This window comes from Berghia stephanieae, chromosome 13 (genome assembly GCF_034508935.2).
Source record: "Berghia stephanieae isolate SIO BIC M18660-M18661 chromosome 13, UCSD_Bste_1.3, whole genome shotgun sequence".
Taxonomy (NCBI): Eukaryota; Metazoa; Mollusca; class Gastropoda; order Nudibranchia; family Aeolidiidae; genus Berghia; species Berghia stephanieae.
The window spans coordinates 12428731-12455527 of record NC_088372.1 but is presented as its reverse complement, the minus strand read 5'-3'; the positions used below and the strand labels follow the sequence as shown (position 1 = coordinate 12455527).

General features: G+C 36.0%; 1 protein-coding gene across 4 annotated transcripts in view; it reads left to right on the top strand.

Annotated features, from left to right (window-relative positions):
* LOC144958513 (dnaJ homolog subfamily C member 13-like) overlaps positions 1-23422 on the top strand; it is a 113609-nt gene extending 90187 nt beyond the window's left edge. For all 4 annotated transcript variants that reach the window (XM_078890535.1, XM_078890533.1, XM_078890536.1 and 1 more), the window contains 10 exons: positions 194-293; positions 1679-1753; positions 3210-3410; positions 3861-3942; positions 4586-4802; positions 6793-6972; positions 7953-8093; positions 14375-14515; positions 15145-15244; positions 23157-23422. In XM_078890535.1, coding sequence (XP_078746661.1) covers positions 194-293; positions 1679-1753; positions 3210-3410; positions 3861-3942; positions 4586-4802; positions 6793-6972; positions 7953-8093; positions 14375-14515; positions 15145-15244; positions 23157-23263 — 1344 coding nt within the window. In that variant the 3' untranslated portion in view covers positions 23264-23422. The remainder of the gene's footprint in view (positions 1-193; positions 294-1678; positions 1754-3209; positions 3411-3860; positions 3943-4585; positions 4803-6792; positions 6973-7952; positions 8094-14374; positions 14516-15144; positions 15245-23156) is intronic.
* The last annotated feature ends 3375 nt before the right edge of the window (positions 23423-26797 follow it).

Here is a 26797-nt window from a genome sequence, read left to right as displayed (position 1 = left end):
TTTGGTCCCTTTGATTGTGAAGTGAGTGCTCTACTAACTGAGCTATCAACACCGATTAAATTGATTAAGGTACGGTATTGGATAATGATAAGATTTACGCTCAAGTATCCGTTAAAACTTATGCAAGTATTTGATCGTGCCCATCACCAAAATACTCAATATGACAAATCTATGTGTTAAATGGTTTTGACAGGTGTTAAACTGTGTGACCACCAATCAAGAATGCGTCAAGGACATCGCAGCTGCTGAAGTCCTTGGTTATCTGCTTTTCTCATTACAGAGTGTGCCCTCTTGTGAGTAGAATGGAATGATGGTGTACAGTCATTTTCAACTTTTACTCCTAATGGAAGGCTTAGGAGCTCTGCCTCTCTGTCTCTCTCTCTCTTTCTTTCTCTCTCTCTCTCTCTCTCTCTCTCTCTCTCTCTCTCTCTCTCTCTCTCTCTCTCTCTCTCTCTCTCTCTTTTTTTCTCTTTATCTCTCTCTCTCTCTCTCTCTCTCTCTCTCTCTCTCTCTCTCTCTCTCTCTCTCTCTCTCTCTCTCTCTCTCTCTCTCTCTCTCTCTCTCTCTCTCTCTCTCTCTCTCTCTCTCTCTCTCTCTCTCTCTCTCTCTCTCTCTCTCTCTGTATATACATGAGTAAAGCACATCTCGTGTGTAGCCTATACATCTGTTTCAATGCCTTTTGTGCATAGAGTCAGATGCTGCTGTTATGAACAGTCCATTGCTTTTTTTCACAATAAAATCTCTTTTATCATTTCATCTGGATTAGATTTTTAGCACTGCTTCAATCGGTTATGATATTATTTCAACTTAAACAATTTAACTCTTTCAGCACGGAGGCTAGATTCGCATTTCCGTCACAAATTAACTGACACCTGATGGAGGCAGCATGAGAATGTCAAGCTAAGACAAAGCGACATTCAAATTCGGCGCAAAATCTCAATTAAAATACCAAAGGCCAATTGAATGTTCTGATTAAAGAAATGATGCCATTGGTTCAATTTATTGTACTTTTGTAGAAAGTAGGATTGGATTACATTATTATTTTTGCCTTGCAAGATTGGCCACACTGTACGGCCATTGGCCAGTAGAACATATTCTGCTCTGGCCATACAGTGCGGCCAATGGTGCTGAAAGAGTTAACAACATTGATTGTCTCAATCCCGATCTTCTGTTAACTTATTTTTACAGTGCATGTCAATCTGAAATCTTCTTGAATTGTTAAAAAGTTATCTTTTAAAAAAAAGTGTATTACACATGATCAAGTGGTTTTGGTATTCAAATTAATAAGAACTGATGTATGTAAATGACTATGACGACAATGAAGTATTCTTCAACTCCTCCTTTTGAAATTTTAAACAAGTTCCAAATGTCACAGTAGAGATGTCACCTTGTGAGTGCGCTTTGGGAACAAGATAAAAATTTCAAAAACAGGAGTCCGAGAATACTTTTATCCGAGAATACTTTTATTATACCCCTCAAAAAAATCGCACCCATTTTAATTTTTTTTTCTGATACAAGCTCACATTTAGTTGTTTCTTTTTTTTCTTTTTCTTTTTTTTTTTAGTCAATGCTTTATTATTTATTTAGTCTTCAGAAAATATGAACACCCTACAGGAAGTAATTCCAAGCCTCGATCAACACAATAGATTTTTAAAATTGTTCTGTTCCCTCTCCTCAGGTCGTCTTCTAGCCCTGGAAAGTCTGTTTGCCCTCATGTCCAACACCAAAATAATCAAAGAGGCTCTAGTCAAAGGTCTGTATTTATAATTTGTAGGTTTTTTTTTGTTGAGTATCACTGATTTTAATTTCCACTGCATCAATCCAAAGACATAACAAACACAACTAAAACATTAATACATCACATGAAATCCAAACAGATTAATGATTTCATTGTTTTTGTTATGGGCTGGAGAAGGGTTTTGAACCCGAAATGTTCTGTGTTTGGTATTTTCTTTTTCGAAGCTGTGTGATTAATTAACTGGGTTTATTAGATCTGATAGCTGGGTCTATTAGATATGGTGACTGGGTCTATTAGATCTGGTAACTGGGTCTATTAGATCTGGTAACTGGGTCTATTAGATATGGTAGTCGGGTCTATTAGATCTGGTAACTGGGTTTATTAGAACTGATAGCTGGGTCTATTAGATCTGGTAACTGGGTTTATTAGAACTGATAGCTGGGTCTATTAGATCTGGTAACTGGGTCTATTAGATCTGGTAACTGGGTCTATTAGATCTGGTAACTGGGTTTATTAGAACTGATAGCTGGGTCTATTAGATCTGGTAACTGGGTCTATTAGATCTGGTAACTGGGTTTATTAGAACTGATAGCTGGGTCTATTAGATCTGGTAACTGGGTCTATTAGATCTGGTAACTGGGTTTATTAGATCTGGTAACTGGGTTTATTAGATCTGGTAACTGGGTTTATTAGATCTGGTAACTGGGTCTATTAGATCTGGTAACTGGGTCTATTAGATCTGGTAACTGGGTCTATTAGATCTGGTAACTGGGTTTATTAGATCTGGTAACTGGGTTTATTAGAACTGATAGCTGGGTCTATTAGATCTGGTAACTGGGTCTATTAGATCTGGTAACTGGGTCTATTAGATCTGGTATGCGGGTCTGTTAGATCTGGTAACTGGGTCTATTAGATCTGGGTAACAGGGTCGATTAAACCTGGTAACTGGGATCCAATTGGGTCCCGTGTTTAGCTTTCAGGCATCTGGCACTCTGCGTACCCTTTATTTCTCATCAGTCTTCAGGCAATGCAAAACTATGAAATTTTGATGATCATACTAATATCGTTAATATAAATATAAAACATTTCAAGTATAATTATGATGAACTTCTACAATATTGTTTCAAGCGTTAGCTCTCATCAGGAAGTGGAAGTGAAAGTAGATTGTTGTGTTTTTTGTATTTTTCTAGATTCGTGTTTATGGAGGTTTGTAATTACATAAAAGGTGTTTGTTTCTATGTCTGCATGAGGATGTTAGTTCGTTTCTTCTGTTGAGTGTTGCCATGTTCAGTTTTGTGATGATGAAGAATTTTTCTTCTAAGCAGAGGTTGCAAATCTTAGAAGAGGTGGAGTACGACTGTGCTCTGGAGATGATTTTCTATGTAATGCTGTGTTGTATGTTTTTTTCTTTGAGGTTCCAATTATATTTATTTCTACACGATGAATAACTCTCTTATTCTCATGACTACAGGTTGCTTAGTTTATCTTCTGGATTTGTTCTGTAATTCCACCAACCCAGCGGTGAGGGAGAAGACTGCAGAATTGTTTGGTAAAATGCTCTCCGACAAGTTGGTGGGACCCAAGGTTCGAATCCTCCTGTGCAAGTTTCTACCTCCCATATTTATGGATGCTATGAGAGACTCGTCAGAGGCTGCTGTTCACATGTTTGAAGGTGATATGAATATCTCAATCTCTCTCTCTCTCTCTCTCTCTCTCTCTCTCTCTCTCTCTCTCTCTCTCTCTCTTTCACACTCTCTCTCTCTCTCTCTCTCTCTCTCTCTCTCTCTCTCTCTCTCTCTCACTCACTCTCTCTCTCTCTCTCTCTCTCTCTCTCTCTCTCTCTTTCTCTTTCTCTCTCTCTCTCTCTCTCTCTCACCTGGTTCATCCTGTCGTCATAATATGAGAGGATATCACATTTGATCAAGTTTGAAAGCGTTTTAAATTGGTAATTCATTTGGATAAGAGAAAAAAAATAATCTTGTTTTTTGTGTGTGTTGTAAATACAATTTTATATGTCTTGAAATGAAGGCTTTATGAATGCTTGAGAAAAAAATCGAATTGAGTAATTTTAATGAGATTTCATATTTTATTCTTGTTTTCCTTTATTTTTTTCAATATCCAGGCTCTCATGAAAATCCCGAGTTGATTTGGAACAACGATGCCAGGGAAAAAGTTTGTGGGACTGTCAAAAAGATGAAAGACAAGTAAGTAGATATATAGGATGATGCCTTCGTGTTTTAAGAAAAGTTACAGCTTTGGGTAGATAGGATTCCTTTCTCCTTTCAATTGACATGTCTTTTCATTATTTATTTCAGTGGATGGGGTGTTAATATGAATGTTTTCAGTAAATAGGAGAGTTTTGTAGGCAAGATTTATTCTCCCTTTCAGTAGATAGGTCCATTCATTATTTCAATGGATGGGAGGTGTTCATTCTTTTTGAAGTTGGGATTCATTCACTCTCTTAGTAGATGGGATTTATGCATTCTTTCACTTGATGAATTCATACAGTCTTTCAGTAGATTTGATTCATGCATTCTCTCAGTAGATGAATTCATACAGTCTTTCAGTAGATTTGATTCATGCATTCTCTCAGTAGATGAATTCATACAGTCTTTCAGTAGATTTGATTCATGCATTCTCTCAGTAGATGAATTCATACAGTCTTTCAGTAGATTTGATTCATGCATTCTCTCATAGATGGGATTCATTCATTCTTTCAGTTAGATGGGATTCAGTCATCGTTTTAATAGAAGGGATTCACTCATTCTTTTAGTAGAAATTGTCAGCATACCTGAACATTTCCAATTGTCTACAACATAAAATGCATTTTTTTTTTTCGTTCAATAGACACTTTGCAGCCCAAAAAGAAGATCCTAATGCTAAATGGAGCATGAAGGAGGACTTTGAGGTCATCTACTCAGACATCCAAGGAGAGCTGGTGGTGGGCGGTGTCTTCCTCAGGCTATTTATAGCCAACCCGGCCTGGGTGCTACGCAAACCCAAAGAATTCCTGACGGAGCTCTTGGAGAGATGGTCTCAATTGACGTCCAGTCCTAAAATTGATGTAAGTGATTGTGTCAGAATTCTCTCAAAGTTAATTTGAATTAATTTGTTAATATTGAAACAAAGCAAAAAAAAAAAAAAAAAAAAAAAAAAGGAACAAAGCAAAAACCTTGAGCATTTATATAATGCAGTAACAACTAAAAGTGATCAAAATGGTTTACAAGAGGTCCCAAGCCAACAACATTTAATGTGCAAGGCTAGACACGACTCGTGTAAGGCGCCTTTCTTTTCGACAAAGACAACAATGTTTACCGGCCAGGCACTCATTTTACATCAATTCACCTTTCATCTTTTTCACTCTTGGTTCTTGCCCCCTGGAAGAGAGGCTTGAACTCTGACCACTGCCGTAGACTTCTTTTTCTAATCAGTAATGACCTTGACCCCCCCCCCAAATTAACCTTTAATCTATTTAACTATTGGTTTCTTCCTCTTTTGGAGAGATGCTAGAAACCCTGACCACTACCATAATAATCTTGTCCCAATCAATAATGACCTTGACCCCCAATTAACCTTTGATCTATTTAACTATTGGTTCTTCTCCTTTTGGAGAGATGCTAGAAACCCTGACCACTACCATAATTATCTTGTTCCAATCAACAATGACATTGACCCCCAATTAACCTTTAATCTATTTAACCAATGGTTCTTCCCCTTTTGGAGAGATGCTAGAAACCCTGACCACTACCATAATAATCTTGTCCCAATCAATAATGACCTTGACCCCCAATTAACCTTTGATCTATTTAACTATTGGTTCTTCTCCTTTTGGAGAGATGCTAGAAACCCTGACCACTACCATAATTATCTTGTTCCAATCAACAATGACCTTGACCCCAATTAACCTTTAATCTATTTAACCAATGGTTCTTCCCCTTTTGGAGAGATGCTAGAAACCCTGACCACTACCATAGTTATCTTGTTCCAATCAATAATGACCTTGACCCCCAATTAACCTTTAATCTATTTAACTATTGGTTCTTCCCCTTTTGGAGAGATGCTAGAAACCAGGACCACTACCATAATTATCTTGTTCCAATCAATAATGACCTTGACCCCCAATTAACCTTTGATCTATTTAACTATTGGTTCTTCTCCTTTTGGAGAGATGCTAGAAACCCTGACCACTACCATACTTATCTTGTTCCAATCAACAATGACCTTGACCCCCAATTAACCTTTAATCTATTTAACCAATGGTTCTTCCCCTTTTGGAGAGATGCTAGAAACCCTGACCACTACCATAATTATCTTGTCCCAATCAATAATGACCTTGACCCCCAATTAACCTTTAATCTATTTAATTATTGGTTCTTCCCCTTTTGGAGAGATGCTAGAAACCCTGACCACTACCATAGTTATCTTGTTCCAATCAATAATGACCTTGACCCCCAATTAACCTTTAATCTATTTAACCAATGGTTCTTCCCCTTTTGGAGAGATGCTAGAAACCCTGACCACTACCATAGTTATCTTGTTCCAATCAATAATGACCTTGACCCACCAATTGACCTTTAATCTATTTAACTAATGATTCTTCCCCTTTTGGAGAGATGCTAGAAACCCTGACCACTACCATAGTTATCTTGTCCCAATCAATAATGACCTTGACCCCCAATTAACCTTTAATCTATTTAATTATTGGTTCTTCCCCTTTTGGAGAGATGCTAGAAACCCTGACCACTACCATAGTTATCTTGTTCCAATCAATAATGACCTTGACCCCCCAATTGACCTTTAATCTATTTAACTAATGATTCTTCCCCTTTTGGAGAGATGCTAGAAACCCTGACCCCTACCATAGTTATCTTGTTCCAATCAATAATGACCTTGACCCCCCCAATTGACCTTTAATCTATTTAACTATGGTTCTTGCCCCCTTTGGAGAGATGCTAGAAGCCCTTACCACTACCATAGTTATGTTGTTCCAATCAACAATGACCTTGACCCCCAATTGATCATTAATCTATTTCACGCTTGGTTCTTGTCCCCAGGGAGAGATGCTAGAAACCCTGACCACTGCCATAGTCTGCCTGTTCCAGGCCCACTCATCCCTACTGGACCAGGTCCCCTCCCTTGGGTACGTGCCTCGCGTCTTCGGTGCAATGACCTGTAAGAACAACGCTGTTCCCAAGTCTGCCATCCAGGTCTGTCATCAGATGGCCCAGAATGAGGTAAGTTTTGGATGCCTGATCAGGGGAGAGTGGGGGTGGGAGGGGGGGGGGCATTGAGAGAGAGAGAGAGAGAGAGAGAGAGAGAGAGAGAGAGAGAGAGAGAGAGAGAGAGAGAGAGAGAGAGAGAGAGAGAGAGAGAGAGAGAGAGAGAGAGAAGAGAGAAGAGAGAGAGAGAGAGAGAGAGAGAGAGAGAGAGAGAGAGAGAGAGAGAGAGAGAGAGAGAGAGTTTATCCCTGTTTCAGTAGTGTTATAAAGACAACAGGAATTGCATGCTACCTTTTGGATAGGACACTTGTCTATCGCAATGTACTTTCCAATAAATCAGCTTCCCAATCCTTGCTGGGTGGACAGAGGGTGGAGGTGGGGTTGGAAATCTCAACTTAATAATAATAATAATAATAATAATGTACTTTATTCATCCAAACTTCACTCAGGATAAATCCTGGTCCATTTGTGTGTGAATCGTGTGCTCTACTTTCTGAGCCAACAGGACCCCAATCTATTGTGAGACGACTGGACACATGTAAATGTGCCTATTTGTGTCGGTGCATGACATAATCAGTCGGAAAGTGAAATTTTTGGATTTGCATTTTTTCCACATTTTCTGAAAGAATATGCTTACCAGAGCATTTTAATATTTATTTGAAGTAAATCGGGTGATTTTTCATGAGGATATTATCAGATGTATTGGAAAGGTATCCAGCAATTTTTCTCAAATTTCATACTTTTTCAACTTGACTAGCTGTAAAACATATTTAGAAGTGAAATTAAGCTTAGATATTTCCCGAAGATGTACAAAAAGGGTTGATTTAATCATTTATGACAAGAACTGAATTTTGATCAAAATTGACCTTCCAACTAAACTTGGCCATATCTCAGTTCAAAACTTTTCACCATCCGACTGATTATGTCATTCACTGTAACATTTGTGTTTTATTGAGTTCCTGAACCCATTGTCTTTGTTCTTTTATCACCAACAGTTGTGTATCCGAAGCATGGCCGCCATCGACTCCATCAACCCATTGAAGTCGGCCATGATGGCCCGTCGGGATATGGTTGGCCTGGCCGCTGAGGCCATCTGTAAAATGTTTGAGAAAGGCGGGGATGACATGGTCGAACAGGTGATTAGAATTTTACCCACAATACACACACACTCATACACACACACACACACACACACACACAAACACACATGTACACGCACACATACTTACACACAAAAAAATTAGAATTTTACCCACAATACACGCACTCACACACACGCACACACACACACACTCACACACACACACACACACACACACACACACACACACACATGTACACGCACACTCACACAAACTTACACACCAAACGGTCTGAAATTTTGCGTAGACTTTATATTAGTTCAAGGACAATATCTATATAAATGGACTATTAAGCCATGAATGTAAAATGATAAACATGTTACAGTCCATCGGGGTTATTTAGGCCATCCGGGGTTGCTTAGGCCACTTAGTAGAATAAAAAAAGGTTGCTTTTTAAACATTTAATTCATAAGTGCTTATTAGATCTATTGGGTTCTAATTATTTAAAAGATAAAAGCTACATGTAATTCATCTTTTGAAATAAGCAATCTTGTTTTCAGTAAGTGGCCTAAGTTGACGGTATTTTAAAAATCAATAAATAATAAATAAATATGTTTTGAAAAATAAATTAATTTTAATAAGCATTTAAGATAGAAAATAGATTAATATATAATAAAAATAAATGTAAAATAACATAAGGAGGGCATATTTTGAATGTCTTTTATTCCTGAGGTTCTGAAGAATGACAAAAAATTCTGAAATTATTTGTTTTTCAAATTTGTTACCCATATTGTCTCAACTTGGTACAGTCACATCTCTCCGATCCGAACACATCTGTTCCCACTGGGTGGGGTTTCTGACCTCCCATAGTGGGCAGGGGGGTACATACTGTGTTCTTCTATCCCCTTATTACAGTTTACCAACATGCTTCTGTCTTTGTCTCGGAATGAGATTACTTGGTTTTGTCCTGGCCCTGGCCGGAGTCCTAGCTGGAAGGGAAACAGTCAAATGCATAGTTATTGTTTTGGGAGATGATATTTTTTTCCTTGTAAATCATCTCTCTGTTATGTATTATTATATTTGTTATTTTCAATGTATAATATAAGCATTTGAGTGTATTCCTCTTTGTTGGATTTTGTACTTGTGTCCGGATGAGACTTATAGGTGATATCAGACTAAGTACATTGATGGTATGCTCTTGGAATCTACATCTGATCCCTATTTGTTCTCAATTCCCCTTTGTCTTACTTTCTCTTGGGCACTTTGATTGTAATTCTATATAACTTTTGACTATCCCATTTTCTTCCTTTTTACTGGCGCTGATATAACCTAAATGTGTTGCAAGCGCTGTAAAACCCTTAAAAACAAAAACAAAAATCTGTTCCCAACATATTACAGAAACATCCGGATAGTGGAATCACTCCCTAAGTTGTACAAATAAAAAATATTTAAAAAATCAGTCCCCAGACAACCTGTCCGGATAATGGAGACAGTCGGATTGTGGAGTTCTGGATTAGAGAGATGCGACTGGATTTTATCGGGGCGACCCATATGCCCAAAAGTGAATTTAAAGAAAAAAATGCTCAGAGCTATGAAGTTTTAGTTTTTAGTAATTTAAGTAATAATATCCATTGTCCTTTATAAAACATGGATAACAATAAAATGGGTCTAAAAGCTTCAATTTAATTTGTGCAGCGATGTGGCCTTGTGGTGTGACACTCTCTTTCGGATCGGAAGGTCCTGGATTCGAGCCTCGCTCATGGCATAGTTGAGTCCTTGGAAAAGGCTCTTTACTCACATTCTCTCTCCGTACTCAGGTGTAAAATGAGTACCTGGTCGTTAACAGCATTGTCTATGTCGGAAAAAATTGTAATATCGCCTAACAGGCATTATGTCTCATTCTACATGTTACGTGTTGCTGTTAGTCAGGGACCCAGAGCTGCCAACTGTCACGGAACTTCCGTGAAATTCACGGAAATAGACTACGAGTCACGGATACACGGAAACACACCATTTTGTCACGGAAATGGTTGCACGGGCGAAATAAAAGTAATTTTTTTTTTTTTTCTCTCGCCGGGATGCATAACGTTTTAAAATCGGATGTCGGGTGATCAACGCGTGCTAACAACAGGAAGTTGCCTTAATCTCGTTAAGATTCAACCCGACAAAAACCGACAACGGCATAATATTCATGGGCGGGGTAGCCAAGACTGGCCTCAGTAAGTAAAATCCAATCGTTGTGAAGGAAATGACAGGCCCTGTCACTGCCGCAGGGTGTTTTCAGCTTTGATTTTTATAAATTTGCCGACAGAAAAGATATGTTTCAGAAATTGCGATTTAAATCCTATTTTATTTGCGGGTGAAAATCGTTGACATTGCACTTTGTTTAGTAAAAATCGGTAAAAAATTACGACTTTGGTGATGAAAAATGACTTTGAAGACAATTATTGTAAACTTTTAAAAATATTATGAATAATTTATAACTCCCTTATTTGTGGGTCGATTTTGTCATTCGAGGTATCAATTTTATTGTAATAAAGAGATAGGAACTTCAGAGTTATTTTTTCTGATGCGAAATTATTACTTTGTAATTTTAGCACCAAGAAAAATAGTCGGTAAATAAATTTGTTACACCTCTTTGATAGACCGCCAGGGTCCGTTCGTGTAGAATTGTGAATCAAGCGTTTCAAAGTCTTCGACCAATCACAGGCTATCTATCCAGCTGGCCGAAACAAAGACGCTTCTCCCCGTCGATGTATTACGCTATTGTTATGCAAGGAATATAACACCTTATTGAGTAGGCCTAAAACCTAAAATTTAAAAGTAAAAAATAAAATTATGAGGAATTTGAAAGTCACATTGCTGAAATCAGATTGAAAAAAGAAGTTCATTGGTCTTTGTTTCATAAAAATCGGTTGAAAACCAACTGTTTTACGAATAAATTTGATTTTAAAAATTGCTTTTGTTTATTTTAGCTTTTTTTAGCAACTTTTTTATTTATCGGCCGATTTTCTTGATTTTTATATCATTCTTTATATCTCAAAGGGACGAGATCAGTGATATACTTTGTTTGTTTCAAATGTAACTAGAACATAATTTGGCTTTTTTACCTATCGACCATGCCTGGATAATTTATTCAACAACGTGGCGATGTGACGCAACTATTCCATGGCCGTCTTCCACTGCCTAAACGATGATTCAATTCATTGTTGACGGCTGTTGACACGTGAGCTGCCAGAACGACCAATCGTTTAAGGGTCAAGATGCTCATTAGCCAATCGTTCTTCGGTCAAAAAACTTAATATCTATATTTTGACAATTCCGTAATCGATTTTTTCATTACACACATCGAATACTATACTTTGTTTGTTGGATTCGTGTCATTCAGGGAATCGTCGATCGTATTGTTAAAATAATCTTTCATTGCCGATTCTGATTACGAGCGCATGTGTTCTTAGTTCTTTCTTTCATTTTCATTCGATTGTTGGAGCTGTTCATACGTGGTCTTGTCTACTGTTAAATTCGTTTGATTTTTCACTTCATTCACTTTTCTACTTTGTAATAGTTTGTGATTTCTTACTGTGCTTTGAAATGGATACACCGCCAGCAAAACGGAGGAAACAAGCGGTTCTTTATCGGCCCGAGATGACTGAGAAATTTCCTTGTCTCATTAAATCGTCCAAAAGCCCTGGTCACGTTTACTGTACGGTGTGCTTCAATGACTTTTTAGTTGATAGTGGTATGAACGATTGTTCTAGGCATGTCAATGGACCTAAGCATATTAAAAATGCTAAATCAGTGAGTAGTGTTAAGTCTGTGTCTTCATTCGTCAATGCTCATGCTAAGAGTGTGGAGTCGGTGACGAATGCCGAAGTGATGTTCACTGGATTTTTAGTGGAGCACAATATTCCGTTAGCGGCTGCTGATCATGTGGGAAAACTATTTAAGGCAATGTTTTTAAATAAGTCTGTTTCTGCTAGGGAGATTATAGAAAAATATTCATGTGGCAGAACCAAGTCAACTCACATTGTGAAGGAAATGGCAAATCAGGAGACATCCATGTTGGTTGCATCGATGAAAACAGGAACATTTTCTATTGCCACAGATGCAAGCAATGATAGAAATGACAAATTGTACCCCATCATTGTTCGATTGGCCATAGATGGAAATATTGTTACTTCCTTATTGTCTATCATTGAAGTGGAGGGTAAAAACACTGGAGTAAAAATAGCGGAGGCAATTGTAGGGGAATTAAAGTCAAAGGACATCAGCTTGGATAATTGTTTGGCTTTCACCAGTGACAATGCTAATGTCATGGTAGGTAAAAAGACTGGATGTTATGGTGAACTTCTGAAGTACAATTCAAACCTCATCAGTACAGGGTGTATTTGTCATAGGCTCCATCTTGCTGCAGAGTGGGCAGCCAAACAGTTGCCAGTCAATATCGAGCAATTTTTCATTGACATTTATTATTATATCGAGAAGAGTGCCAGTAGAGTGAAAAACTTAAAAAATTTCCAGGAAGAATGTGGAGTGAAGCCATCAGAGCTCTGTAAACATGCCCGACACGTTGGCTTTCACTGTCAAAGACATGCCTCTGGGTTCTGGAGCAATGGCCTGCACTGGAGAGGTTTTTTTGAAGAATGCAACAGCACTACAGAGCAGGCAAAGGAGATAGATGCAGAGGAGAATAAACAGGATAGGAAAAAAAAAGTGTTGGACAACCTGAAGTCAAGAACATTGAAGGCTTATATCCACTACCTTTCATTTATCCTTCCTGAATTTGACAAAGTGAATATGCAACTTCAGTCGGAATCTTCAATGGTTCATGTCCAACTCCGTCTGGTACAGCGCTTCATTAGAACTCTTATGACAATGGGGCTAAAACCATGTGCTCTTACCCACAAGGGAGTTACAGATGTTGACTACAAGTCACAGTACAACAAAAGATCAAATGGTGATCTTGTTATTGGGGAGGGGACAAGGAAGAGTCTGGAGAAATTGAATAAGGAGAAGGAACAACAATTCTATTCATCTATAAAGAAATTTTTACAAACTGCCATTACTTACCTTTTAAAGAATGGACAAATGGAAGCTATTTATTTAAAGAATGCTGAGGTGGCTGACATCAATGTGAGGCAAACAGCCACATGGAAACAGTTGGAATATTTTTTAAATAAATTTCCAACCATTTTACCACAGGATGCAACTAAAGACGAGTTGCAAATGCAATTTGTAGAATATCAATCTTGTGAATTACCAGATAACTTGCCTGATGAAATGGGATTGAAGTGGAAGGTGCTTGGAGAGTCTGTGAAGGATATAACAGGACATCTTTCATTGAACACATTAGCCAAAGTCATGACGTCAATTCTTGCAATTCCTCACAGCAATGCCTCATGTGAACGCATCTTCAGCACAGTGAGGAAGAACAGGACAGACTTTCGGTCATCAATGTCTGTTGAGACACTAGAATCCCTAATGATTCTAAAACAAAAAGATGTAGTGTGTCACGAGAGGAAAAATGCTCCAGAGTTGCTGAAGCTATGTAAAACAGCCACAGCAAGAGCTCTCAACAAGGAGTAATAACTATGGAGGAGTTGTAATTGTAAATAGTGTAAATACTAATGTATATATATATAAATAAATGTGGACTCGTAATATTATTTTATTTGGAACTAATTAAATTAGGACTATGCATGATGTGATTAAATTATGATGTGAAAAGACCACCATGACGACACTCTCCATGATTTGACGTTAATATCAGGACAAGAGTTTCTGGTGAGTATAATATTTCATATTTTTAGTGTAAATAAGCGACGTTCTGTTGTCACTGAAGTGTCACTGAAATGTGTCCCCCAAATGACTTTGTCCAAGTTGGCAGCTCTGGGGACCCCCTGTAAAGCACTTTGAGCAAGTTTAGTGGATATTGCGCTATATAAAAGCTCCAGCTCAAATGTTTTTAATCTACAGAGGCATTTAATGTGGACTTTTCTGGTTTCCCCTTTGTTAGCAAAACACGATGAATGAGACACCAAAAACAATTTTTTATTAACTCACTCAATCCTAAAGATTTTTTATTCTTTTCAAAATTGGAAAAAAAATGTATTAAAAATGAGCATGTACATAGTTTAATTCAACTACCATTAACATGTAAAAACTGAAAACATTAGCTTTGATATAATTTGTCCCCTTCTCCATAATTTGTCTCGGAAAACTGTAATAAATAGGAAAGGGGTAAAAGTAACCTGTGTAAACTACGGATATAGTCGTTGTTAGGGTTGAGTAAGTTAAACCCCTCACTCACCTGCTATTTTAAATTTTCTCCTCAGGCCCTCAAGTCAGAGCTGATCCCGTTCCTCCTGAAGCTTCTAGAGGGAGGACTGGAGGCCATGGAAAACCCTGCAGCAACCAAAGCACAGATTGTCAAGGCCCTCAAAGCCATGCAGAGAAGTCTTGTCCATGGAGAAAAGGTTTGGCAATTATTTTGTGTCTCCTTCTCCTCTTTCTTCTTCCTCATGTCACTTTAGAACCTAGATATAGGGTTGGATGGTACCAGTACTGTACCATTTTATAAGACCAGTCACATGTAAATGTTCCTATTTGTTTTGTGAGTTAACGAACCCATTTTCTTTTATCACCCTTTAACCCTCTCCTTATCAACCATTGGAAAATCGCCACATTCTTTAAGATACAACCAACACTTTTGTCAATCTGATTTATTTTGTAAATCACACAATTTAAAGAAAAATGTTTTATTATAGCTATAAAAACATGACACTGTGTTGTAGAGTTCATTTTGCTGATCAATATTATGCATAGATTTTATTTGTTGCTTTTCTGCTTGAGTAAGACAATTCTATTTTTGTTTTTGGTGAGTGTGAAATTTTGGGGAAAATTCCCTAAAGTGGCTGGTAAGGAAAGGGCTAAGCCGTGCAGAGAAGCCTTGTCCATGGAGAAAAGGTTTGACAGCTATTTTGTGTCTTCTTTTCCCACAAAGACACTACACATAAGACACGAGACATCATGATTTACACATTAGACGTTTGATTTATTTGACAAGACTATATTTGTAAATATAAATACTTTGATTCCCTTCCAGGTAACATCCATCCTTGATGACTCCAAAGTGTGGCGTGACTACAAAGACCAGAGACACGATTTGTTCATCACCAACTCCAACATTGCTGGATACCTCACTGGTAGAATCTTGTCTCTCTTATCTTTATTAACACTTACCCTCATATACAAAGGAATTGTTATCAGCAGATCTTGTCTGGCATTTTTATTAAACCTTTCGCATTGATAGATCAGAAGTTTATTATGAGCAAAGGTACCGTTGTCAGAATATCTTGTCTTTTTTATTAACTCTTTGGCAGTGATTATTCAGCAGTAGAACACTCCTCCTCATCATAAGCAAAGGGATAGTTATCATAAGATCTAGTCTCGCTTTTTCATTAACCCTTTTGCAGTGATAGCTCTGTGGTTTATTAGGACCAAAGAAACCGTAATTAGAAGATCTTGTCTGATTTTTAAAGATTAACCCTTTGGCAGCAATGGTTCAATAGGCCCCCTCATAAGCAAGGGGACTTTTATCAAAAGAATTTGTCTGGCTTTTTCATCAACCCTTTCATAGGGATAGTTCAGTGGGTGAACACGCTCCTCTTCATAAGCAAAGGGGCCGTTATCAATCCTGGTTGCAGTTGAGATTTTTTCCTGACCCCCCTTGTTCACTCAGCAGTGATGGGGTATCTAGGTGTGCTAGATCTGTTGGAAAGTACTCTCTTTGGGAAAAAGATTAGTGTCCTATCTGAAGCGTAACAAGCAATTGCTGCTGTCTTTTTGAGAATCTCCACTAAAGACATTGGGATAATCTTTGGCTTTATCATTCATTCATTCATCCCATGATCTGATGATCGTCGGGGGGATACATGGGATGCAGTTCTCACCACTTTCCACCATTCTTCTCTATTGTTGGCCTTCTCCAAGAGTTCTTCCATCTTCATTCCTGTCTCCATTCCTTGATATTGTCCATCCAAACTTTCCTTTGTCTTCCTCCTTCAAGGGTGCCCTCCATCACCATTCTACACAAACCTTCATGCCTCACATTGTGGCCGAGGGGTTCCTTCCATCCTGAACAATCTCGCACGTCTTCCAGTACGTCTTTATTGGTTCTATATTGGCTTATTGGCTATATGGCCTCATGATATTATGTATAGTGACTTGACTTACTTGACTTATGCCTCTTGACTCCTGGCGGAGCATAGGGCCTCAACAGCACTCTTCCATCTTGGCACAGACCTTTGCCTCCCTCCAGGTAAGATTGTAGACGCTCAAATCTTGGTGAAGGCTTCTCCTCCTCCAAGTCTGTTTTGGACGACCCTGTTTCCTCTTGCCCATTATTGATAGTAGTCTCAGTTTTTCCTTGCTACGCTTAAATCTAAGTATGTCTAGACTGAAATGGAATACCAAGTGTCTTGAATCTTTGGTTTAACCCATTTTTGGTTGTTTAGTGATATGACACTTGGATTGTCTGGGTTGGGTTCCTGACCTCCCGTAGTGGGTAGGGAGGTACATACTGTGTCTTCTATCCCCTTATGTCTCTTTTCCAACCTGCTTTCTGTCTTTGTCTTGGAATGAGATTACTTGGTTTTGTCCTGGCCCTGGCTGGATACCCTGGCTGGGAGGGAAACAGTAAAATGTTTAGTTAGTTTTGAGAGATATTTTTTTCCTTGTAAATTATCTCTCCGTTTTGCACTGTATTATGTTTTGTTTACGTATTATTTATGATTTGTAAACATTTGAGTGTATTCGTCTTAGTAGAGACCTGTGCTTGTGTCTAGATGAGACTTTTAGGTGATCTCAGACTAAGTACACTGATAGTGTGCTCTTGGAATCTACATCTGTTCCTTATTTGAACCAATTCCCCTTTGCACAGCCGTTTATTACACTAGAAATCTTTCACTTTAGTTTTCTACCGCCTCACCCCCAATGGGAACGACCCACCGTCTATGACGGGGAGACCACCGTGTGGTTACGTCATAACAGGTGTCCAGAACGTGAAAACTGGCCTATATTTATCCCCGCAGGTAGAATGCACCGCTTGGATTTCATTGTCAGTCAGGCTATATGACAGATTTCGTAAAATCGTTCCTTTTTACACTGCAATTGCTGACCATACACTTCTTCTATATTTTTCTATTTTATATGGATATAACGGCCACATTTTCATCTTCAAGACGCAATTATTTTCATTGATATCAAGGAATGGTGAGTATACTTTATTCTCTCTTGAAAAATGTATATTTTTCTATTTAAAATTAACCTGAAAAATATTTTTAATTGTTTAAAAAATTCAAATTGATGTTATCTGAGTTTTGTTACCCTAACACATGGTAGTAAACATAAGAGTAATAATCTACTTTTAATATAGCATTTATTTCAATGATTTGTAATGACCGGTTTCTGCACAATGAATGTGTAAACACATCTTGTCTAATTCTTTGTTGGCTAACAAAATAGTCCCGTATTCAGACAAACTCCTGAGACATAAGAACACGAGTCCAATTGTGATGATAACGTTATTGTTGTTGTTGTTTTATGATGATGATGATGATGATGATGATGATGATGATAGCGCAGTAATAGTAGTAGTAGTAATCGTAGTAGTAGTAGTAGTAGTAGTAGTAGTAGTAGTAGTAGTACACACACACTCAGAGAGAGGAGAGAGAGAGAAGAGAGAGAGAGAGAGAGAGAGAGAGAGAGAGAGAGAGAGAGAGAGAGAGAGAGGGAGGGAGTGTGTGTGTGTGTATATAAAACTCATGTACGCACATTTTTAGCACGGAACGATTTTTATTGCTTGTTCAGTCAAGTTCTCATGATTTCTCTGTGAAAATTGAACTTTGAACCTATAACTTTCACACCGATTTGCCATTCCGTCTTCACGATTCGCACCTTTCCTCGATATTCTTTTACATCGCCCGTTGGTACAGTCAACGGGCGTGGGAAAAGAGGGTAGATATATTATGACATCAAAAAGCGATGTGATCAAAGGTGGCGGATGATTGTGTAACATCAAAAGCCCGGTGGACTGCGCTACAAGGCCGAAGTTTCGAGAGTATATGTGATTTGAGTGGGAGGGGCTCATTTGACTTTGCCGATGACCGACTGGTGGACGATTGAAATTATAATTGTCCTTTTTCAGCAGCCAATTGGAAATTGGTAATTGTAAACATCTGATTGGCGCTCCATGGATAGAAAGCAGTTTGGAGGTCATGGGATGAAATTGCTGGAGAGGTGGAGTAAATTTGAAATGAATTGAAAGTAATTTGGGGCGTTGTCTAGGTGTCAAATAAGACTCTCACAGACCGGTGATAAATCAATTTTTTGGCCGCAAATGCTACAGTAAATTTCTTTCTCTATCTTATTTTTGCTAAAAATATTTCAGAGTTGGTATATAGGCGGATTCCATTTTGAATAACGGGCATTTAGAACTATATTTTAAAGGAAAATTATTACGTTATTATTATTAGCAGGCATCTAGGCGATCACTATCGTATTATTACTAACAATCAATAATATTATTATAACTCTTATAATTACAATTATTATTATCATCATCATCATCATCATCATCATCATCATCATCATCATCATCATCATCATCATCATCAATATCAATAATAACTAATGATTTTTTTTTTCTTTACTCAGATGAATGGCTCATACTGAAAACAAGCATTGTCTCAATGCAAATGGCAAATGGACTCTGCCGAATAAGCTGTGAAAGGGCTCAGATGAGATATGTGCTTAAAAAACATTTCATGCAATCTGCTCCAGAATTAGGAGATGAAGTTCCACCGGTGAAAAAAAAAGAAAACAGAACGTTGGTTAATTAGATGCTGTTTCTGTGAAATGTAACAATCAGTTGTTCCTTACAATAATCGTGAGGTTTTACGTATGTTAATAAAAAGTATAAAAATGTGTTAAGATCTAGACGTCTATACAAAGTTCAAAGGAATATTTATAACTTATCTTTACATATGATTGTCAATTTATTTTAAAATAACAGTTCATTTTGATTATCTGATCATTAGTCCCCCCCCCCCCTCCCATCATTTTCAATGCGTTTATCACGATTTTTTATTGTCAAAAAATGGATATTATTTATTTTTTACTATTATCATTATATTATTATTATTATTATTATTATTATTATTATTATTATTATTATTATTATTATTATTTATTATTATTATTATTATTATTATTATTACAGTGATGATCAAGAGTAAGATAAATACACTGATATTATATGATTATTACTAGTATTAGTATTACATCGATATCACGTGTTTCAACTGATTCACAATGATCATTTCTGTTATCCACGATGCTTCGGTTGTTCAATATGCAGACCATTTTCAACAAATTTCCATTTTAAATAGTATTAGCTATCTGGTCGGCGTCCTTATTTTTTGTTGCAGCACTGGAGAGAGGGGGAGAGAGAGAGAGAGAGAGAGAGAGAGAGAGAGAGAGAGAGAGAGAGAGAGAGAGAGAGAGAGAGAGAGAGAGAGAGAGAGAGAGGGAGAGAGAGAGAGAGAGAGAGAGAGTGTGTAAGTGTGTGTGTGTGTGTGTGTGTTGGTGTACATAAAACTAATTTATGCAACGTTTTACCACGAAACAATTTTCATTTTACCACCTCAGTTTAATCTCTCATCAATTCTCTCTGACAATTGAACTTTGAACCTATAACTTTAACCCAGCTACGTCATTCCATCTTCACGATTCGCACCTCACCGCGATATTCTTTTATGTTGACTCTTGGTACAGTCAAAGGGGTTGAGAGAAGAAGATAGATATTGAGTGACATCATCAAAAGCGATGTGATCAAAGCTGGCGGATGGTTGTGTAACATCAAAGACCAGTGACTGGTCTACAAGGCCTATCATATTCGTGGGTATGTGTGATTTGAGTAGGAGGAGCTTTCTTGACTTTGCTGATGACCGAGTGGTGGACAATTGAAATTAGAATTGTCCTTATTCAGCAGCCAATTGGAAATGGGCAATTGTAAAAAGCTGATTGGACGCTCCATGAAAAGAAAGCAGTTTGAGGGACATGAAAGTAAATTGCCGGAGAGCGTGGAGTGGGTAGGAGTAAATTATATTGAATCAACTGATAGTAATTTGGGGCGTTGGGAAGTTAAATAAAACTCTCTGAAACATGTGATGAGTCAATTCTTTGGCCGCAAATGATTCAGTAAAATTCTTTATTCTTTCTTTCTTTCTTTTTTTTATTTCCTTTCTGTCAGAGTGGACATATAAAGGCGAATTCCAATTTTTTTTTTTTAAACGGGCATTTAGAACGATATTTTAAAGAGAGATTATTGCGTTTTACCAAAATTAGCAGGCGTTTAGGTGATAGCCACTATATTATTTTCATGAAAATGATCATGATGATGATGATCATCATCATCATCATCATCATTATTATTATTATTGTTATTATTATTATTATTATTATTATTATTATTATTATTATTATTATTATTATTATTATTATTATTATTATTATTATTATTATTATTATTTATTATTATTATTATTATTATTGTATTATTATCGTATTATTATTATTATTATTATTATTATTATTATTATTATTATTATTATTATTATTATTATTATTATATAGTTTAGATCTATACAAACATCAAAGGAATGTATATAACATATCTTTTCCTTAGAATTGTCAATTGCCATTACTAAAACCAGTTCGTTTTGATCATTTGATCAACAAACCCCTACAATTCGGTGATTACGCATTTTTTTTATTGCTGTCAAAAAAGGATATTGCTGTACAGGTGAGCGGATATCTCAACAATGCTTCATTACAAAACGACTTTGTTTATATATTTCTACTCTGTGAATACTGATGATTATTGCAGTATTTCTCATTTATTTGTATAAACTCAGATAACTATGTAATTTTTGATTATATCGTTTGAAGTAATTAAAATTTCTAACCCATTTTTATGGTTATTTCCTATAAAATCTAATCCCAAATGATCTACTAAAATTATATCAAATAAAAGTATGTAGATCACTAGTTATGACTCTAAAATATCTTATTGCAACATCTAATAGCATCTTTACTACGCCACTTTGAACTTGAGAAAAAAATCATCAAAATAGGAAAAATTTCTCAGTCGCCCTTTCGGCACAGGCCGTGACTCACCATCTGTTATGAACTAGCGTCCGGCAAAGTTTACCTGTCGAACTAAAGTGAATGCAGTAAACGGCTGTGTTTGTCTGCCTTATTCTTGGATGCTTTAATTGTAATTCTATAACTTTTTACTATCCCATTTTCTTCCTTTTTACTGGTGCTGATATGACCTTAATGTGTTGCAATCACTGAAAATCCCTTAAAAAAAACAAAAAACAAAACAAACACTTGGATTGTGACCCAGAGGTCAGAGGTTTAACCCCCACTGCCGGTGATGTAAAGTCGAGTCCATAGAAAAGAAGTTATACTCGCATTTCCTCAACATATGCAGGTTTAAAATGAGTACCTATCCTGCAACGGCGTTATTTCTGTCATAAAATAAATAAATTATTCACAATAAAGCTTTACAGGCATCTTGTCTTGTCAGGCATATCTTGTATGTCCTGTCCAGTATTGTTGCTGGCTTGGGACCTATTTAAAGCATGTTGAGCACACTTAATGGTTATTGTGCTATAATAAGTTTTTTCTTTCTTTTATTATTATGGATTAACTGTGAAATATACATTTAAGTGAAAACAGTTGGAATTATATATTATTTGAGTGAAAATTTGACAATATATAACGAGTTTAGTGACGTGTTCTGGAGAATTTTTTTTTGCACAAGAGGCCAACCTAATCAAGATGTCATGTCTGTAAAATAATTCAATTAAAAAAAAAAGAATCACAAAGACTTTTCTTCAATTAAGAATAGAGTTGTGCATGAAAAATAATTTCTCCCTCCAAAATATCACTGTGGAAATTATCTAACCCAGCTCACGCTTAGAAAAGTGAGACTATTTCTTTGCAGAATGTTTTTTATTTTTATTTTTTTTTTTTAATGCAAACCCCTATTGATAGATGAAAATGATGTCACTCAGGCCTTTGTTATTGTTTTTTTAGCCATCCAATTTTGTGAGTAATTCTCACTAAACTGTATTATCCAGACTATAAACGTTCAAGGTTACACCTAGTTTTGTGTTTTGGTCCGTTATACTTCTGGATGGCAGGCAATGTTGTGAGCTACTTAGCCAAGCACATACTATCTATACGTCATAGTGGCCTTTAATAACACATATCAAAACACCGCTATAAGACGGAATGTTGTGTGTAGTCAATCATCAAACACATAAATGCACATAGATAAACAAATATGAATGTTTATTCAGTGCGTTTCCATGTACAATAAACCATTGTGATTATTTATCTCATGTATTCTTGGTGTGTCTCACAATGCTTCAGTAATTCCCCCAGTTGGCTAGGATTTCACCATAATTATTTCATACAATACTTTGAAGATATTTAATATTTATAATAATAATAATAATAATAATAATAATAATAATAATAATAATATAATAATAATAATAATAATAATAATAATAATAATAATAATAATAATAATAATTATATAATAATAATATAATAATAATAATAATAATAATAATAATATAATAATATAATTATATTATATTATTATTATTATTATTATTATTATATTATTATTATTATTATTATTATTATTATTATTATTATTATTATTAGATATCCTTCGGCGGGAAATCTTACAATATCCATCCTTGTCAATAGATACTCACATTCTCATTTTAGTTAGCACATGCTAATAATAAATATGTGTAAACTTGAGATAAGAGATATCAAGCTGCTCATTCACAGACACACACAACCACAACTCACATAATCCTAATGGCACATTGAACTAGTGTGTTACTAAAAGGCCACTATCGTAAGAAACCCCACCCAAGCTCCAATCCTCCCATCTCCACTCTAAAAGTAAAAGGCTGTTGTTCTTCCATCTCCTCCTCCTCCTCCCCCTTCCCCATCCTGTCTCAGGACCCACCGGCCCCAGTGTGGCAGGTTACTTGACAGCAGGAAGCATGAGGACAAATTTACCGGACGCCCCGCCACCCGTCGACACAGACCAACACCAAGATGGATGAATGAACGAACGTTGGATTGAAGGAAGGAAGGAAGGAAAAAATAGAATAATTAAATGGAAAAAGTGAATAAATTAATTACATAAATAAATAAATAAATTATCGAATTGGAGAAAAATACTATATGAGATGAGTTTAGCTGTTATTTTTAAAAATAGAAAATCCTATACAAGTTACTATTGTTATTGTTATTATTATTATTATTATTATTATTATTATTATTATTATTATTATTATTATTATTATTATTATTATTATTATTATTATTATTATTATTAGTATTATTGTTATTGTTATTATTATTATCTTTGGTTAAAAACAAACCAAGGACTCATTTGTATGGTAATTAAAAAAAAAAATTTTTGGTCCATGATTGGTTTTTGGTAAAATTTGTTTATAATATAAATAAATTTCCTGATTTTTCTAGAATTTGGCGTTTAGTCTCACAAATTGTTTTACAATCAATTTTCAATGTTAAATCTGACCTATGATCTCAAAACGGTATTATGTCGGAGTGAACGAGGTTTAAAATAATTTTAAAGTCAGACAGGGAATGTGAAATGTTCGTTTTCGTCACTTTAAGGCACTATAGTTTATTGTCTTCAATAAAACAAATATAATTAACCCTCTAGATCCCAGGCCAAGTTTCCAAGGATGAAAAAATTCCATTTGATTAAAAGACTTTACAAATGCATCCAGAAATTTGAATCAATTATCAATTTTTGATAAAAATCAAAACATATTTGTCATACTGGGCACATAAAAGTCACAGATAGGGTGGGGTCTTTTGACCTCTCATGGTAGGCTGGCAGGAGGTCCCTTGCTGTGTCATCTTTCCCCCTATATATGTTTTCTGAGTTGATTTCTGTCTTTGTCTTGGAACGGCACGGGGTTACTTAGTTTTGTTCTGGCCTTTTCTGAAGTCCTTGACTGAGAGGGAAACACTCAAATGTATAGTTAGTTTTTTTTTGGGAGGTGATTTTTTTCCCCCTTGTAAATCATCATTCTGTTATATATTGATCGTTACATCTTTGTTTTGAACGCGTCTCGTAAACATTTGAGTGTGTTCCTCTAAGTGGGATCCTGTGCTGGTGTCTAGATGCGACTTTTAGATGATCTCAAACTAAGTACGTTGATAGTATGCTCTTGGAATCTACATCTATTTATTATTTGAACCAATACCCCTTTAGCTTTCTTTTTCTTGGTTGATTTAATTGTATTTCTAGAATTTTTTGACTATCCCATTTTAACTAGCGCTGATGTGACCTAAATTTGTCGCAAACCCTTAAAAATCAAAACAATCAATCACAAATGTGTCCTACTGGGAGCTGGAGGGTTAATTCAAGTTTCCTATAAAATTACTGGAATACTCAAAACTGTAATCATCTAAATCACTCCCGACTTAACACCGATTTGAGGCGTTTCGTTACAAATGGAGAGATACACGATTGACACACCTGCCAAATAATAATAGTGTGTGTACATTGAAGACTTAAAAGTTTGTATTGATATTCTGCTGTGTAAATTATGATAAAATTGAATGATGTGTATCTTAGATGATTATACTGTTGTCATGAATGCATTGTCTCTCAAATCATATTTGAAGAAATACATCGTTGATTATCACAAATTTTGTATACAAGGTAATTGGATTGTCAAAATGAATAGTTCTCTTAATTTGTGCGTCTTTGTGGCCTGATGGTATGACACTCACCTGAGGACTTTAAGATTCTTGGTTCTAGTCTAGCTCTCGATTCCGCAAAGATAAGTCCTTGGAAAGGGCTCTTTACTTATATTTTCTCACCCAACTCCGGTGTAAAATTAATTCCAGGCAGGTAACAGCGTTGTTTTTGTTGAAAAAAAAAAATCATAACATCACCTTACAGATGTTATGTCTCTCTCGTCCTGCATGTTAAGTGTTGCTGTTGGCTTGGGACCCTTTGTAAAGCACTTTGAGCTCATTTAGTGCATATTTGGCTATATGAAAGCTCAAGTTATTTTTCTTCCTTTTCATTTAAAAATAAAGTTTTAACCAGTTTGTTTATAAGCCGTAGGGATTGAATGAGAATTATATATCAATTGAAATGACAAAGGAAATTTTTTTTGTCTTTCACTGGCTTGTTATTTTATAAGATATGTTTTGTTTTGAAAATTATGTAATTGATTTATGATTTATGATCAATATTATATTTATAAATATAGATATTTATTTCAGAATATGAAAGTTATCGTAGTTTAACGATTATTATAATATTGAGAAAAAAGTTTCCACCTTACGCAGTTTGTTTTCTCTTTCATGTCAGATATTGCAGTGTATGTGTGTGTGTGTGTGTGTATGTGTGTATTTGGGCTTTGATGTGTGCGTGGGTGTGTGTGTGTGTGTGTGTGCGCATACGTTTGTACGTGAGAGGTTTGTGTGTGTATGTAACTAATTTATGATATTCTGAATAAAATATGTTTCATTATGTATGATTATATTATGTGTGGTTTTCAAATTTGTTTTTTTTTTCATCTCTTGTTTCTTACTCTTGTGATGTGTGCGACTGTTACTGAAATTTTGTAAAGATGAATTAAATTGATTTATGTTTTATATGAATATCTATTTTTGCCCTATAAATCTAAACAACATAATGGGGCCCTCCGTCTGTTCATTTATTATTTTGTTGTTGTTGTTGTTTTGTTCTTATTTTCTAATTAAGTATTTTCCATGATTACAATCAACATTAACGTTATGAATGTATTAAATGTGATCCACCACATCAAACGGGTATTATGGCGGGGTAGAGATTTAAAAACATTTTTTCACCCATTGATGACTGGAACAAATTACCTATCAGAGTTATCAACAACCAACCTATCCCCAGAATCTTTTTAGAGAGACACTTTCACTGTTTTGTTGATAGTTTCTACATGATTTTAGTGGTACACAATTTGGAACTGTAAATAGCATTTTCATAATGGACAGGAATGTCTCGTGCATCTTAAAATATTGGATTGTATTGAATTGGATTGGATTGGAGCTGATATTCTCAATTGAATTTCAAATTGAAATGATGGGAAATATAGAATTTCTGTTTTTTTCCCTTCTTAATAAGCCAAATACTTGGTCAAAATCTACTGAGTACCTGGGTGGGGTCTTTTGACCGATCATGGTGAGAGGGGAGGCCACTGTTGCTGTCTCTTCTATTCTATATTTCCTTTTCCTGGTCGCTGTCTGTCTTGGTCAGAATGAGAATACTTGATTTTGTCCTGGCAGTGAATCTTAGCTGAGAGGGAAACAGGTGAATTTATGGTTTCTTTTTCTGAGAGATGATATTTAAAAAAATTGTAAATCGTTTCTCTTGTAATGTACCATTTTCGTTTTTAGTTATGAATCTATACTTTGTAAACATTTGAGTGTATCCTTCACAGTGGGACGGGACGTTTTGATAATGACAAACAGGAACATTAATTCATTGCTCATGGTATCATGTGTTCCTATTTGAACCAGTCCCCTTTGTGTTACTTTTTCTTTGTGTTGTGTAAGTTTTGCTGCTC